The 15,894-nt window shown below is 37.3% G+C and overlaps 1 protein-coding gene across 6 annotated transcripts in view; it reads right to left on the bottom strand.

Annotated features, from left to right (window-relative positions):
• Window positions 1-15,894, bottom strand: part of NAV3 (neuron navigator 3) — a 373,689-nt gene that overhangs the window by 88,627 nt on the left and 269,168 nt on the right. For all 6 annotated transcript variants that reach the window (XM_027071189.2, XM_027071190.2, XM_027071191.2 and 3 more), the window contains 3 exons: window positions 3,217-3,349; window positions 2,014-2,284; window positions 164-872 (listed from right to left, as the gene is read on the bottom strand). In XM_027071189.2, the coding sequence (XP_026926990.2) occupies window positions 164-872; window positions 2,014-2,284; window positions 3,217-3,349 (1,113 nt within the window). The remainder of the gene's footprint in view (window positions 1-163; window positions 873-2,013; window positions 2,285-3,216; window positions 3,350-15,894) is intronic.

Raw genomic sequence — 15,894 nt, 5'->3', positions numbered from 1 at the left:
GAATAAAAGATTCTAAGATTATACATACCTTACAATATACATGTAGGGTATATATACTCAGGATATAGGATTTTGGACACATATATTTTATCGACACACGGTTTACATGTCTCCTACGGCATAGCATACTCTATTTTCCCAGCATCATCTTACACACTCTTACCTTCGGAACGTAGGTGAGGCAATGTCAGGATACTTGGATCCCGGCTGCCTGAGCCCTTGTGTCCCGCAGGCGCTGGCAGAGGTGGGGCTGGATTTGGGGGACCCTGACAGAGAAACGCTCTCTGAATCTGAGACGGCCACTTTTTCCTTTTCCTTGTCTGTTTGGTTGACAGTGACGGGACTCGAGCGCCCTGACCCAATCTTAGTAGGTTCTCTGAGCTTCGAGGTGGTGGCGCCAGCCGACTTGCTGCTGACATTGGAATCAATACTGCTGGTGCTGGACCTGTGGCCGCCTCGGCCGGGGATGCCGCTCGCGCTGGACTTGGAAGGGCGGGGCAGGCTGCGGTACTGCAGGGACGACTTGGAGCTCACGTGCAGCACGCCGTCGTCCTGATTCTGCGAGCCGTCCAGACTGGTTTTCCTCCCGGCGCTGGACTTCCCACCGATGGCAGCCGACTTGGGAATTTTACCCAGTGTTGCCGATCCGCTTGTAATTGTGGCTCCACTGCTCGTGATCATAGTAGATGAGCCTACCCCGCTTGACTTCTTAAATCCAAAAGAGCCGGGAGCAGTAGATCTTCCAATGCCCGAAGGGGGCTTTTTCCCCTCGTCTCCACTGCTTTTTCCTGCATCTGAAGGAGACCTCTGTAGAGATGATCCTTTTAGAGGACTTTTGCCTTTCTCGGAAGCTTTGGCATCATCGGTTTTCCCTAATTAACGAGAAATACACAAATATGCATGCCGGCATGCTTCGATTTCATAATACTCTTTCTCTAAACCACGTGTAAAAAATGTGAACACATCTTTATGTTACTTCACTTCCGAAATATGGATTAATATATTGAGAGGGTTGAGTACAAAGCTATAAAATTATGGCTCTTAGAGGAAATGTGATGAGTGATGGAGATAAAATGGAAACACATATTTTTGCAATTTATTATTGTCTTTTATCTCACAATTCTCTTCTTTTATCAGGATAGCACTTAATCTTATCAAGCTAAGTGCCAGAAAAAGAATTCACTTGAATATATATAAGATTATTATATTTAGAGTACCCTGGTACATCATTAATTCAGGTGGCATTATTTAAAATTGGGCACCGTTTCCTTTTTTTCTTTCTTCTAAATTTATTTATTTTGAGAGAGAGAGAACATGAACAGGGGAGGAGCAGAGAAAGGGAGAGAGAGAATCCCAACCAGACTCTGTGCTCCTAGCACAGAGCCTGACGTGGGGCTTGAACCCACAAACTATGAGATCATGACCTGAGCAGAAATCAAGAGTCGGACACTTAACCAACTAAGTGCCCATAAAATTAGGCACCATTTTAAAAACAGGGAGAGAATCTTAAAAAGAAGAAAAAAAAATGGTAAAATTTGGCAGAATTATTTCACTCTCTTCTTTCATAAAGTATAATTCACAAATGATGTTTCAAATCTCCAGAATTCCAACCCATTAGATTAGTGTGATTGTTCTTGCCTCTCAGTGGTGGTAGTAAAAATTAGAGGTATGCTTACCATAAATATTCCCAACTTTCATAAGGAAGTCAGAAAGAATGCAATCTTGTTTTTATTAGGCAGACTTCTTTTATTTGCACACGAACAGAAATGACAGCGGCAGAATAGACACTCAATAGCCCCAAATTATGATGGTGCTCTCTAGAGAATGCCAAATTGTTGTATTCATGTGGACTTCTATGGTAAAGTATGTGAAATTTACATAGGAAAAAAAAAACTATACAGAGAAGAATAGGATTTAATTAAAAAATAAAGCTATCATTAAAGAGAACCAAGACTGAATGGAAGCTATAAATTAAAACCTTTTTGCATAACAGCTGTGAAATGACAAGCCTACCAGGGGTCTTGAGTGCACTTGTTCCAGCTTTCTGCCTAGATGACGCTCCCCCTTGGGTAGACATGCCTCTTCTCCAGGAACCTGTCTGGGAGATGGACAGGGAGGCCTTCTGCCCTGTCTTCTCGGGGTCTTCAGGAAGTCCTGAGGAAATAGCCTTCCACTTGCCGCCACTATCCCCATGGCTGTCGAGGTCCTCTTCTGTTTTCTTCAGCTCCTGGGTAGCATCCCATGTCTCATCTGTTGTAGAACGTTTCTCTGAATCTGTCTTCAGCTATGAGGAAAATATTACAAAGAAACTTTGTGCAGAAAAATCTATGAAGTGTGAATAGGCATTGCAATGTACTTTCAGATAACTGGTTAAAAAAAAAAAAGCAGCACTGATTTATATTTCAAAAAAATCCCAGAGACTCCTATTTTTATCTCTGCCTTCTTAATTTAAGTTTCATTAATTTTAGTCACATAATTCTCACTTGCACATATTAGAGAATGTCGGAATAAATATGTGCAGAAAACCCCAATTACATACTCCAGAGAGGAAGAAATTTTCTATGTCAAATCTAACAAGGAAAAGTAAGACAAGATAAAACTTAATTATCTAATATCCATTCTTGATTTACGATTCTCAAGAGATGTAGTAATTTATTTCAGAGATCAATACAAAATTAATGAAGAACTATTTAAAGTTATACTATTAAAATATTTTTTGAGTTAAAAAATATCAATATTATAAAAACAGATATGGTAAAAACAAGTCTTTCTGGGTTGGCTTATAATCAATAGAAAAAATACATATACACAAGCTGCTTCAGTTTATGCAATTATTTCAGATTAAGGGGTCATGCTATATATATATATATATATATATATATATATATATATATATTTAATTTTATTTTAGAGACAGAGAGAAAGAGAATGTGAATGGGGGAGGGGTGCAGAGAGGAGAGAGAGAGAGAGAGAGAGAGAGAGAGAGAGAGAATGAATCTTAAGCAGACTCCATGCTCAGCATGCAGCCTGATGTGGGACTCAATCTCACCACCATGAGATCATGACCTGAGCCAAAATCAAGAGTTGGAGGCTTAACCAACTGAGCCACACAGGTACCCCTGTGCTACATTTTAATCCAATATAAATAGTTGGGGGGGGGGGCGGTTGGGGAGAATCCAGCAGAAGCACTGGAAAAAGAAAGAAGGCAATTCTCACCTGCGTGTTCTTCCTGGAAGGGACAGTGATGTTAGAGTAAGAGCTGACTGAGGATGTCGTATTCAAGTCATCTGTGCTGATATTATCGAGGGTGTCACTGAGACCACTGCTCACAGAGCTGCTGTCATCCCAGCTAAAGGCAAGACACACAGCAGCAATGAACTAAACACAGGATGCATAAGGAAGTCACCTATATTTCCATCTAACACTCATCATGTCTTGGAAGGATGATCCTCATTTTTTAAATCTCATGATGAAAAGTTATTGACTTTCCATTTTTGGAGAATCATATTAAGTAAGAATTGAACCTCATCTGATATATGCAAAGAATCAGCACAGATCTGGCCTCCAAGGGAGTGTCTCTAGAATGAATGAAAACACCACTACAAATACAGCATAGTATTAGGAAAGAATAAAATTAACAATGATTTTTTTTCCCCTGGAAAAAGCAACACTGCATATAAGAATTTGTTCTTTGTTCTGAGAATTAAAGAAAAAAAAAAGAACTGTGCTTTAGTTAGGAATCAAAGTAATTCTTCATTCTTCCTCCTACCTTAGTAACCACTTCTAATGATTCACCAACTTTTGAACATTGAGTTTCACTTCTAGCATATCATTACTCCTGCCATACCTCACAATTTCTGGCCTGGACAAGAGACAATACCCTCTTATCTGGCCTTCCTGCCTTTGGTCTTTCTCAATACAACTTCATTGCTAAATTTGGGTCAATGATCAAAAATGATCAAAAATTCACATCTGGCCATGTCACCCCTCCTCTTCACAGACTTCTCTTTACCAAAGCCATAGAGTCCAAAATAAAATGCACCTGCCACACAGGATGGACGAAGCAATCCATTGGGGTGTAAGAAAAATATCTGAAATTCTGAATACATTTGTTTTTAATCTAAAGAAGAAAACAATCATATAAGCTATATTAATATTCATGTGCAGGCTAACATGTGCAACCTCATTTAGTCAATGTGCCAGATGATGCAGAAGTAATGTAGGATAAGCAGGGTAACTTGAATGAGAAGAGCAGCTCCACAGTTCCAAGGAGTGGGACATGGTTCTCTTCTTTATTGTCTGTTTCTCAGTCTATTGTGATGTATCGCTGCTTACCTGTGCTCTGTTAAACAAAGTCATCCACATGGGATACATATGTTAGAGGCAGACAAAAGTTAAGTGTCATTAAATGACAAGTCGCTTTAAAAACCTTCTACAAGTAATCCACATATTAAGAGAATATCCTTTTTAAAGTTTTATTTATTTATTTACTTATTTAGAGGTCAAGCCGGGGAGGGGCAGAGAGAGAAGAAGAGAGAATTCCACGCAGGCTCCGTGCTCAGTGCAGAGCCTAACACGGGGCTCCAGCTCACGAACCACGAACCTGAGCTGAAATCAAAAGTTGGACACTTAACCGACTGAGCCATCCAGGTGCCCCAAGAGAATATCCTTAATGAAAGCATAAGCAAACCACAGAGGAACTGATACTTTTCCTACTTTGGTATACACACTGTTAATGATGATCCCACCCCTGCTGTATTTTGTTTGCAATATTAGCTACTGATAGCATAAAGCATCATGATTACCAAAGATATTTATAAGTCAGAATGTTATCAATGACCGTATTTTAATTGAGATATAATTGACATGCAACCTTATATCACTTTTAGGTATACAAATAATGATTTGATATAGGTATATTTTGCAAAATGATTACCACCACAGGTTTAGGGAATATCCATCACCACACTGTTACAAATTTTTGTCTTGTGATGAGAACTTTTTAAGATTTACTCTCCAGGCAACTTATATATATATATATATATATGTTTATTTATTTATTTTGAGAAAGAGAGAGAGAGCACAAGCAGGAAGGGGCAGCAAGAAAGGGAGAGAGAGAATTGCAAGCAGGCTCTATGCTGTGAGTGTGGAGACTGACATGGGGCTCCATCTCACAAACCATGAGATCATGACCTGATCCTAAACCAAGAGTTGGATGCTCCACCAACTGAGCCACCCAGGTGTGTCCAGAATCAGTATTTCTATTAATAGCCTCTTCCACTGTCAATCTTAGCATCAGTGACTATAAAGTCAAATGCCACAACTCTTATGGTAATCATAACCATCACTTATATTTTACAACCATTTAAAATCTCAGATGAACACAATAGCTTGGTGGTTTAGATGATATAAGTGACAGAATCCCAAACAATATAAAAAAAAATGCAATCTAGAAATAGAAAAGTAGGGGCACCTGGGTGGCTCAGTTGGTTAAGTGTCCGACTTTGGCTCAGGTCATGATCTCATGGTTCATGAGTTGGAGCCTGGCATCAGGCTCTGTGAGGACAGCTCAGAGCCTGGAGCCTGCTTCAGATTCTGTGACTCTCTCTCTCTCTGCCCCTCCCCTGCTCATGCTCTGTCTCTCTCTCTCTCTCAAAAATAAATAAACATTAAGAAGCATTAAAAACAAATTCTCTTTTTCCCTTTCTTCGACCCCTCCCCTGCTCACACTGCCTCTCTCTCTCAAAAAAAAAAAGTATAGTAAAATATATCTAATTAATAAGTTAAATATCATAGATCATTATAAGAACATAAAGAAAAATTTTCCAAATTTAGCTTAGTGTAATAAAAAGACAAATAGAGTCATAAAATTAAAGTCTTTATGTTATACACCTAAAACTCATATAACTCTACATGTCAATTATGCCCAATAAAAAAATTAAAGTCTTTCATGTGAGTCTTCTTTAGAGGTTCACAGCTAGTATGTTCACTTGTTATTCTGACTTTACTAGCTCATAGTGTTGTGTGAGAAGCAAATGAATCACTTCCATAAACTATTTTATAATACCTTATACTTTTCCATCTCTTCCAAGATCTCAAATTCCACAATCACATTTTTTGACCACAATATTCCATATTTCCAGCAAGCTAAAATCTACTGATTCCTAATTTTTATGTAAACTTTATAGAGAGTTCCTCTTATGCATTTTTACCAGCCTTCTTGTGTTGTTGTTGTTGTTTTTTTTCATTTTAGTGAGCTCTTTGCCAAGCGATGCAAGATGCAAAGGTGCTGAAGCAAAAGGAACACTAAAATAATAGTGCAACCATTACTCTTCTAGTTCTTGCCACCCTCATAGTCTTCCATATCTGTCTTGACTTTATATTACTTAAATATATGTTTTCTCCATTCTTTTTTTTTGAAAAATACAAGAAAGTCAGCTAATTATAATGACTAATATAATACATATTTTATTATATACAATACATTTGATTATATAAAATAAATCATTGTTATGATTTCTCAGGGCTACTTAGAAATTCTGTTTTATCCTAAAGTAACTTTCCTGTAGTTTGGAGGAAGATGGCAGCAAAGTAGGAGGACCCTAGGCTCACCTTGATCCCTGAATACAGCTAGATAACTACCAAATCATGCTAACTACCCCAGAAAATGACCTGAAGACTGACAGAGCAAACTCTACAACTAAAGGCAGAGAAGAGGCCTCATCAATGAAGGTAGAAAGTGCAGAGACATGAGAGAAATCAATTGTAGCTACTGTGGTGGGAAGGGAGCGCAGTCACAGAGAAGTGGGAGAGACAGAGTAGCACACAGGTGTGTGCACAGGAAAGACAATTCCCCATAACAATTGGTTTGGAAGGCAAGAGTGGCTGAATTTCAGAAGTTCTTGCAACCAGCAGGGCTGAGAGCCTGGAGTTTTAAAGGTCAGTGGGCTTGCCTCAGGGAGAACCCAGAGGGCACTGCACTGCTCTTATTGAGAGGGGAGGGCACACGGCCTGGGGCCATATAGCATGGAAACAGCAATCTGAAGAGTGCCTGGGGCACACAGCGTGGAGGTCATTTGCTCTTCTTGGAGTGTGTCCCAGAGAGGCAGCATTCATGGAGAGACCCCTTCAGGAGCAAAGGGACTAGCTAGCACCATTTCCTTTTCCTGCTCCTCTGCACAAGCACAGAGCCAACTGTGGAAACCAGTGTAGTGTCCACACTTGCTACCTAACTTCCATACACCAAGCCCGTCTCCCCAGTCCAATTCCCCTGCTCGGTAGAACCACCCCTCACAGTTACACTTGTCTCTGTCCCAACGTGGAAGGCCCCTCTCTCAGAAGACTGGCTGAAACACCTTTCCATACTGTGCCTTTCAACCCTGGAGTTTCGCAGAGCGTCAGTTCCGGCAACAGTGGCAATAGGTCTCATTTCACAAGCAGACCAGAGCACATCTAGTTAAAACTCACCACATTCTGGACAGGGACCAAATACTTCCTGCAATAAACAAAGAGAACCTCTGCAGATGACTGGTCTGAAGGATAAAGTGGCGAGGACATAACAGCAGGGTGCACACAGCATACATTCGAGACACTCCCTAAAGCAACAGGCCCTGAGAGACAGAGAACATCATACTACAGGGCATTAGAGAACCTCTTCTTCATAAAGCCATTATCTTTAATAGCAGGAGACTAGCTGATTTTTCTAACACACAGAAGTAGAAAGAGACTTGGATAAAATCAGTAGACAGAGGAATCTGTTCCAAATGAAAAAACAGAACAAAGCCGTGGCCAGAGATTTAAGGGAAACAGATATAAGGAACATGCCTGATAGAGAATTTAAAGTAATGTTCATAAAGATACTCGATGGGCTTGAGAAAAAGAGTAAAAGGCATCAGTGAAACCATTAACACAGAAATAAGGAATAACAGCAGAGATAAAGGGCTCAATAAGTGAAATAAGAATTAATGATGGAATGAACAGCAGGCTGGAAGAAGCAGAGGAATGAATCAGTAACCTAGAAGAGAGTGATGGAAAGTAATCAAGCTGAACAAAAGAGAGGAAAAAGAATTATGCAAAATGAGAATAGACTTAGAGAATTCAGTGACTCCAACAAATATAATAACATTTGTATTGTAGGAGTCCCGAACGAAGAGAAAGGGGGCAGAAAATTTATTTGTAGAAGTAATAGCTGAAAATTTCCCTAATCTGGGGAAGGAAGCAGATACCCAAATCGAGGAGGCACAGAAAGAACCCACAACAAAATCAACAAAAGCAGGTCTACACCAAGACATATTGTAATTAAAATGGCAAAATGTAGTGATTAAGAAAACTCCTTAAAAGCAGAAAGAAAAAGGAAGACAGTTACCTGCAAGGAAAATCTCATAAGGCTACAAGCATATTTTTCAGCAGAAACTTTCTAAGCCAGAAGAGACTAGCATGATATATTCAAAGTGCTGAATGGGAAAAATCTGAAGCCAAGAATACTCTACCCAGCAAGGCTGTAATTCAGAATAGAAGGAGAGATAAGTAGTTTCCCAGACAAATAAAAACTAAAGGAGTTCATGATCACGAAACCAGCCTTGCAAGAAATACTAAAGGGGACACTGTCAGTGGAAAGGAAAGACCAAAAATGACAGTATGAAAGTAGAAAACACAAAAGCAGTAAAAATGCAGTCAAGGAAGTCACAAAATGAAAAGGATGCAAAATATAACGACATGTACCTTAAACATGGGTTCAAACTTAAATGGCCATCAACTTAATAAAGGCTGCTATATGCGGGAGATATTATATATAAACCTACTAGTAACCACAAATCAAAAACCACTAAGAAATATGCAAAGAATAAAGAGAAAGAAATCCAAATACATCACTAAAGAAAACCAGCAAACCATGAAAGAGGGCAAGAGAAGAAAGGATCAGAGAAAATCTTCAGAAATAACCACAAACAAGTAATAAAATGGCAATAAGCACACATCTATCAATAATCATTTTGAATATAATGAACTAAATGCTCCAATCAAAAGATACTGGGTGACAGAATGGATAAAGAAAACAAGGCCCATCTATATGCTGCTGACAAGAGAGTCGTTTTAGAGCTAAAGATACCTGCCTATTTAAAGTGAGGGGATGGAGAAATATTTAACATGCAAATGGATGTCAAAAAAAAAAAATAGAACAGCAATACTTCCATTGGACAAACAAGACCTTAACAAAAGACTGTAACAAGAGACAAAGAAGGGCACAATATAATAGTAAAGGGGACAAGCCAACAAGAAGATATAAAGACATAAATCCAATATTTATGCACCCAATATGAAAGCACCTAAATACATAAATCAGTTAATAACAAACATAAAGGAAATAATTGACAATAATACAATAATAGTATTGTATGGGACTTTAACACCCCACTCACATCTATGGACAGTTCATCTAAAAAGAAAATCAACAAGGAAACAATGGCTTTGAATGACACATTGGATGGACCCTATAGATTTAACAGAAATATGTAGAACATTCCACCCTAAAATTGCAGAATCCACATTCTTTTCAAGTGCACATGGAATACTCTCCAGAATAGATCACATATTAGTCCACAAAACAAGTCTCAACAAATTCAAGAAGACTGAAGTCATACAATGCATCTTTTTTGAACATAACTCCATGAAACTAGAAATCAATCACAAGAAAAAATCTGGAAAGACAAAAATACATGGAGTTTAAACAACATGCTACTAAGCAATGAATAGGGCAATCGGGAAATAAAAGAAGAAACAAAAAGAACATGGAAACAAATGAAAATGAAAACACAACAGTCTAAAACCTTTGGGATGCAGCAAAAGCAATTCTAAGAGGGAATTTTATAGCAACACAGGTCTACCTCCTGAGGCAAGAAAAATCTGAAATAAACAACTTAATCTTACACCTAAAGGAGCTAGAAAAAGAACAACAACAAAAAAAAGCTAAAACCATCAGAAGTAAGGAAATAAGAGATTAGAACAGAAATTAATGATATAGAAAGTAAAAAACTCAATAGAACACATCAATGAAACTGGAAGCTGGTTCTTTGAAAAAAGAAATCAATAAAATTGATAAACCTCTAGCAAGATTTATCAATAAAAAAAGACAAAGGATCTAAATAAATAAAATTACAAATTAGAAAGAAGACATAACAATCAACACTACAGTAATACAAATAATTTTAAGTGAGTATTATGAAAAACTATATGCCAACAAATTGGACAAGCTAAATGAAATGGATAAATTCCTAGGGACATATAAACTACCAAAACTGAAACACGAAGAAACAGAAAATTTGAACAGACCAATTGCCAGCAATGAAATTGTACCAGTAATAAAAAAAAAAAATTCTAATAAAAAGAGTCCATGACCAGATGGCTTCATAGGCAAATTCTACTGAACACTTTAAATAAGAGTTAACACCTACTCTTCTCAAACTATTCCAAAAAATAGAAAAGGAAGGAAAACTTTTAAATTCATTCTATGAGGTCAGCATTCACCTGATAACAAAACCAGATAAAGACACCACAAAAAAAAAAAAAATTGAGCTACAGGCCAATATTTCTTTTTTTTAAGAAATATTTAAGAAATCCCCCTCAGGGGAGGGGCAGAAAGAGAGGGAGAGAGAGAATACCAAGCAGGCTCCACGCTGTCAGGAAAAAGCCTGACTTAGGGCTTGATCTATGAACTATGAGATCATGACCTGAGCTGATATCAAGAGTCAGATGCCTAATCAACTGAGCCACTCAGGCATACAGGCCAATATTTCTGATGAATATAGATACAAAAATTCTCAAAAAAAATACCAGCAAACCAAATCCAAGAATAAATTTAAAAAATAATTCACCACTATCAAGAGGGATTTATTCCTGGGTTGCAAAGGTGGTTCAATATTTGCAAATCAATCATTGTGATACATCACACTAATAAGAGAAAGGATAAGACCCATATGATCATTTTAATAGATGCAGAAAAAGCATTTGACAAACTATCCATTCATGATAAAAACCCTCAACAAAGTAGGTTTAGAGGGGACATACCTCAACATAATAAAGGCCATATATGAAAATCCACAGTTAACACCATACTCAATGGGGGAAAAACTGAGAGCTTTTCTCCTGAGGTCAGGAACAAGACAGGGATGTTGTCTCTCACTACTTTCATTCAACATAGTCCTGGAAGTCCTAGCCACAGCAAGCAGGCAACGGAAAGAAATAAAAGGAATTCACATTGGTAGGAAGAAGTAAAACTTGCACTATTTACAAATGACATCATACTATATACTGGAAACCTAAAAGACTACCAAGAAACTACCAGAACTGATAAACAAATTCAGTAAAGTCACAGGATACAAAATCAATGTACAGAAATCTGTTGCATTTCTAGCAGAAATGAAGAAGCAGAAAGAGAAAATAAGAAAACAATCCAATTTACAATTGCACCAAAAATAGTAAGATACCTAGATTAGATGTAATGAAAGAGGTGAAAGACCTGTACTCTGAAAACTGTAAAACACTGGGAAAAAAACTGAAGATGACACAAAGAAATTGAAAGACATTCCATGCTCATGGATTGGAAGAACAACTATTGTTAAAATGTCTATACTACCCAAAGCAATATGCAGATTTATTGCAATCCCTAACAAAATACCAACAGCACTTTTCAAAGAACAAACAATCCTAAAATTTGTAGGGAACCACAAAAAACCTTGAATAGCCAAAGCAATTTTGAAAAAGCAAAGCAAAGCTGGAGGCCTCACAATTCTAGACTTCAAGTTATATTACAAAGCTGTAGTAATGAAAACAGTATGGTACTGGCACATAGACACATACATCAATAGAACAGAATAAAAACCCAGAAATGAATCCACAATTATATAGTCAATTAACCTTTCACAAAATAAGAAAGACTATGCAATTGGAAAAAAGAATCTGTTCAACAAATGGTGTTGGAAAAACTGGACAGACACGTGCAAAACAATGAAACTGGACCACTTTCTTACATGACAAACAAAAATAAACTCAAATGGATTAAAGACCTAAATGTGAGACCTGCAACCATAAAAATTCTAGAAGAGAGCACAGCAGTAACTTTTTTGACATTGGCTGTAGTAACTTTTTTTTTCTAGATAGGTCTCCTAAGGCAAGGGAAATAAAAGAAAAAAATGAATTATTGGGACTACATGAAAATAAAAAGCTCCTGCACAGTAAAGGAAGCAATCAACAAAACTAAAATAAAAGGCAACCTACAGAAGGGAAAAGATACTTGCAAATGACATAATCAATAAAGGGTTACTATCCATAATATATAGAGAACCTATAAAACTCAACTCTCAATAAAGAAATAATCTTATTAAAAATAATCAGAAGACATGAACAGACATGTCTCCAAAGAAGACATCCAGATGGACAAGAGACACATGAAAAGATGCTCATCATCACTTACCATCAGGGAAATGCAAATCAAAGCTACAATGAGATAGCACTTCACACCTATCAGAATGGCTAAAATCAACAACACAAGAAACAACAAGGGTTGGCAAGGATATGGAAAAAAAAAGAACCCACGTGCACTGTTGGTGGGAATGCAAACTGGTGCAGTCACTCAGGAAAACAGTACGGAGGTTCCTCAAAAAGTTAAAAATAGAACTACCCTACACAAGCAAATAAGTCAGTCAGAGACCATGATTTCATTCATATGTGGAATTTAAGAAACAAAACAAATGAGCAAACGGGGAAAAGAGAGAGAAAGAGAGAAAGAGAGACCAAGAAAGGACTTTTTAACTAGAGAACAAACTGATGGTTATCAGAAGGAAGATAGGTAGGGGGATGAAACAGGTGATGGGGATGAATGAGTACACTTGTGATGAGCACCAGGTGATGTACAGAATTGTTAAATCACTGTATTGTACACCTGAATCTAATGTAACACTGTATGTGAATTAACTGGAATTAAAATCAAAACTTCAAAAGAAGTCATTTTCCTCAAATTCCAGAAGCATAGTGTTATTTCTCTTCTTCCTTTGTATTCCAAACTCTTTCTCCTAATACTGAAATTGTTTTTACAGAGGTCAATTAATCCATGAATTGAATGCTTACTATGTGTCCCACTCTTCCAATTACTTTATATTATATAATGCTCAAAACTATGAGACAAGCTTTAAAAAGATTAAGAGGCTCAGGTTGGTTAAATGATGAGCCTAAGAGCCTGTAATGGAGCTGGGATTTGAACGCAGGAATTCTGTCCCAAAGCTGATTAGCCATTATGCTCCCCTGCCTCCCGTCTCTTCACCCCTTCTCTCTTGAAATAGATCAATGATGAGTCTTTACAGGCTCTTTGCAAAGTTCACAGATCCCTCCAATCCCGTTACCTTTTCTTCTTATTTGGGATTCTTTTGAATTCCTCAATATTCAGAAACTAATCTTAACTCATCTTTTACTTTCTTCTTGGAAATTCCCTAGTCTTCCACAACTTCAATACCACCTGTATCATTAGGACACTTAGATTCACATCTTTAATCAGACTTATTCCTGACTACCAGATCAGCATTTCCAGCCTTCTACTGGACAGTTTGTCATGGATGTCCTGTCAACATTTCAAATCACTCTGCCTAGATTACATAATTTCTCTTTAAAAATTTTTCTCCCTTTCAGTTTTTGACATTACCTATTAACCTTTCTGCCATGAAATATAAGTGTCATTGCCTCTCTTCTCTCATTTGGCTCCATTCTTAGTTGTCTCTAAACCTTGAAAATCCCCCTGGCCACAGGTGACACCCTTCTGGGCCACCCTTTTGTTCCACATATCCACTACCTCTGCTTGTCCTTCCTTCCATAAAGCTATTAGTAAGTATCTGCTCTTATTCATTAAGTGATGAATAAATTATAGCCCCCCTTCTTGAAGAACTCAGTGTTTATTGTTGGAGACAAAAACTTAAACAAGTGATTACAATATAAAATGGTAAGTGTTGTAAAAGAAGTGTGTGTTAAATGTATGTATGGCATGTCAAAGCTACTCTCACTTACTTGCGGAGTTGAAGAATTATTTCACAATAGGAAGGTCATAGAGTGATCAGATGAAATCTCGGTTAATCACTGTATTGTAGCGTATATTGCCTGTGATACACATTTTTTTGTACTTTTCTATATTCTTGATCATGATTTGAATTACCTGAAGCCAGGGACTGTATTTGATTTATCTTTATAATCCTAGCACTTACCATGGTGTCTACTATTGAACAGATGACTAGTAGATGCTTGTTAAATGAAGGAAACAATTTTACTTTTGAAAATGCTGCTTCGATCCAGTAATGCTAAACTGAATTGAATCCAATAATAAACGTAGATTTTGAGAAAATGTTAACATATTTTTTTGGTAAACAAACTTAAAGGAACAAATTTTGATTGATGACAACATTATTTCCAGAATCTATTCTGTGATTTTGACTTTCATCTTTGATTTTGTAGATACCAGAATTCTCCCTAGCCAGGATGCAATTAATCTTGTTTATTATGGCACACTTAATTAAGTTGAAAAGCTTCATAAAATAGAGTTCTTTTTCCTGAAAAAAATGATAATTTACTCTTATAATTGGCTCTGAGTAGTAGGTCTCAAGCCTCATCAATATATTTTCTCCCTCCTTTCATTTTTAATTTCATTAAGATGTGCTAAGAATTCTTGATGATAGTCCTTATAAAAGGGCAACTTTTTTTCTCCTCCAAGTTACAGATCTGTCACTCTGCTAAATTCTTCTCAACGATCTAGGACAGCTCTATAAATTGCAGATCTGTGGATGTTATCACACAGATTGCATTTACACATTGGATTGTTCCCAGTTCTGAAATACTATGATTGAAGCTGTTAAGAACATTCACATACATTCCAATTATGTGACATTTTATAACAGGCAAAACTACAGATATACAGGATGATCAGTGATGGCCAGTGGTCAGAAGTGTGGGAAGATTTATAGTGGACATACATGATTTGATACATATGTCAAAACTCAGAGCTGTAGGGGAAAAACAAAAAATGTAGCCAATTAGCCTGTTGACAAATTACAATTTAGATATACACAAGATTACTAAGTATTCTAAGAGGAAAATGATTTTTTGGCATGCCTTTTACTATATATATTTTATTTTATTTTTTTCAAGTTTATTTATTTTGAGATAGACAGTGTGAGCAGGGGAGGGGTTAGAGAGTGAGGGAGAGATTGAGAATCCAAAACAGGCTCCATACCAGCAGCTGTGAGGGGCTCAAACTCATGAACTGTGAGATCATGGCCCGAGCTGAAACCAAGAGTCAGCCCCTTACCCTACTGGGCTACCCAAGCACCCCTGCTATGTATATTTTAAATGTTCAATAACTCAGTGGGGCCAGGTATCTATTTTACTTATCTGGTAGTGCACTTGTAGCTCTGACCCTCATGTTGACCTCTGGATTTACACTTAGAAGTAGAACTGTTTGAGGTGCGCCTGGGTGGCTCAGTCGGTTAGGCGTCCGACCCTTGATTTCAGCTCAGGTCAGTCTCATGGTTTGTGAGTCTGAGCCCCACGTCAGGCTCTGCACTGACAATGCTGAGCCTGCTTGGGATTCTTTCACTCTCTGCCTCTCTCTCTCTCTCTCTCTCTCTCTTTCTCTCTCTCTCAAAAATAAATAAATAAAATAATAATAATAAAAAAAAGTAGACCTGATTGGAAACAAATGTGTTATACATTCAAGGTCTTTTTTTTTTCTTTCTGCTTTTTACAATGAAGAATTCTGAAATATTAACTGAAAAATAGTTAAAATAAGTTTGCAGATTTAAAAATGCTAGTCCTATTTACAGGTAATTTTTCAACACAATCCTATTTTGGGTGTATTAGCAATTC

This window comes from Acinonyx jubatus, chromosome B4, assembly GCF_027475565.1.
Source record: "Acinonyx jubatus isolate Ajub_Pintada_27869175 chromosome B4, VMU_Ajub_asm_v1.0, whole genome shotgun sequence".
Lineage (NCBI taxonomy): Eukaryota > Metazoa > Chordata > Mammalia > Carnivora > Felidae > Acinonyx > Acinonyx jubatus.
The sequence above is the reverse complement of the archived record's forward strand: the minus strand, read 5'-3'. Positions and strand labels throughout refer to the sequence as shown.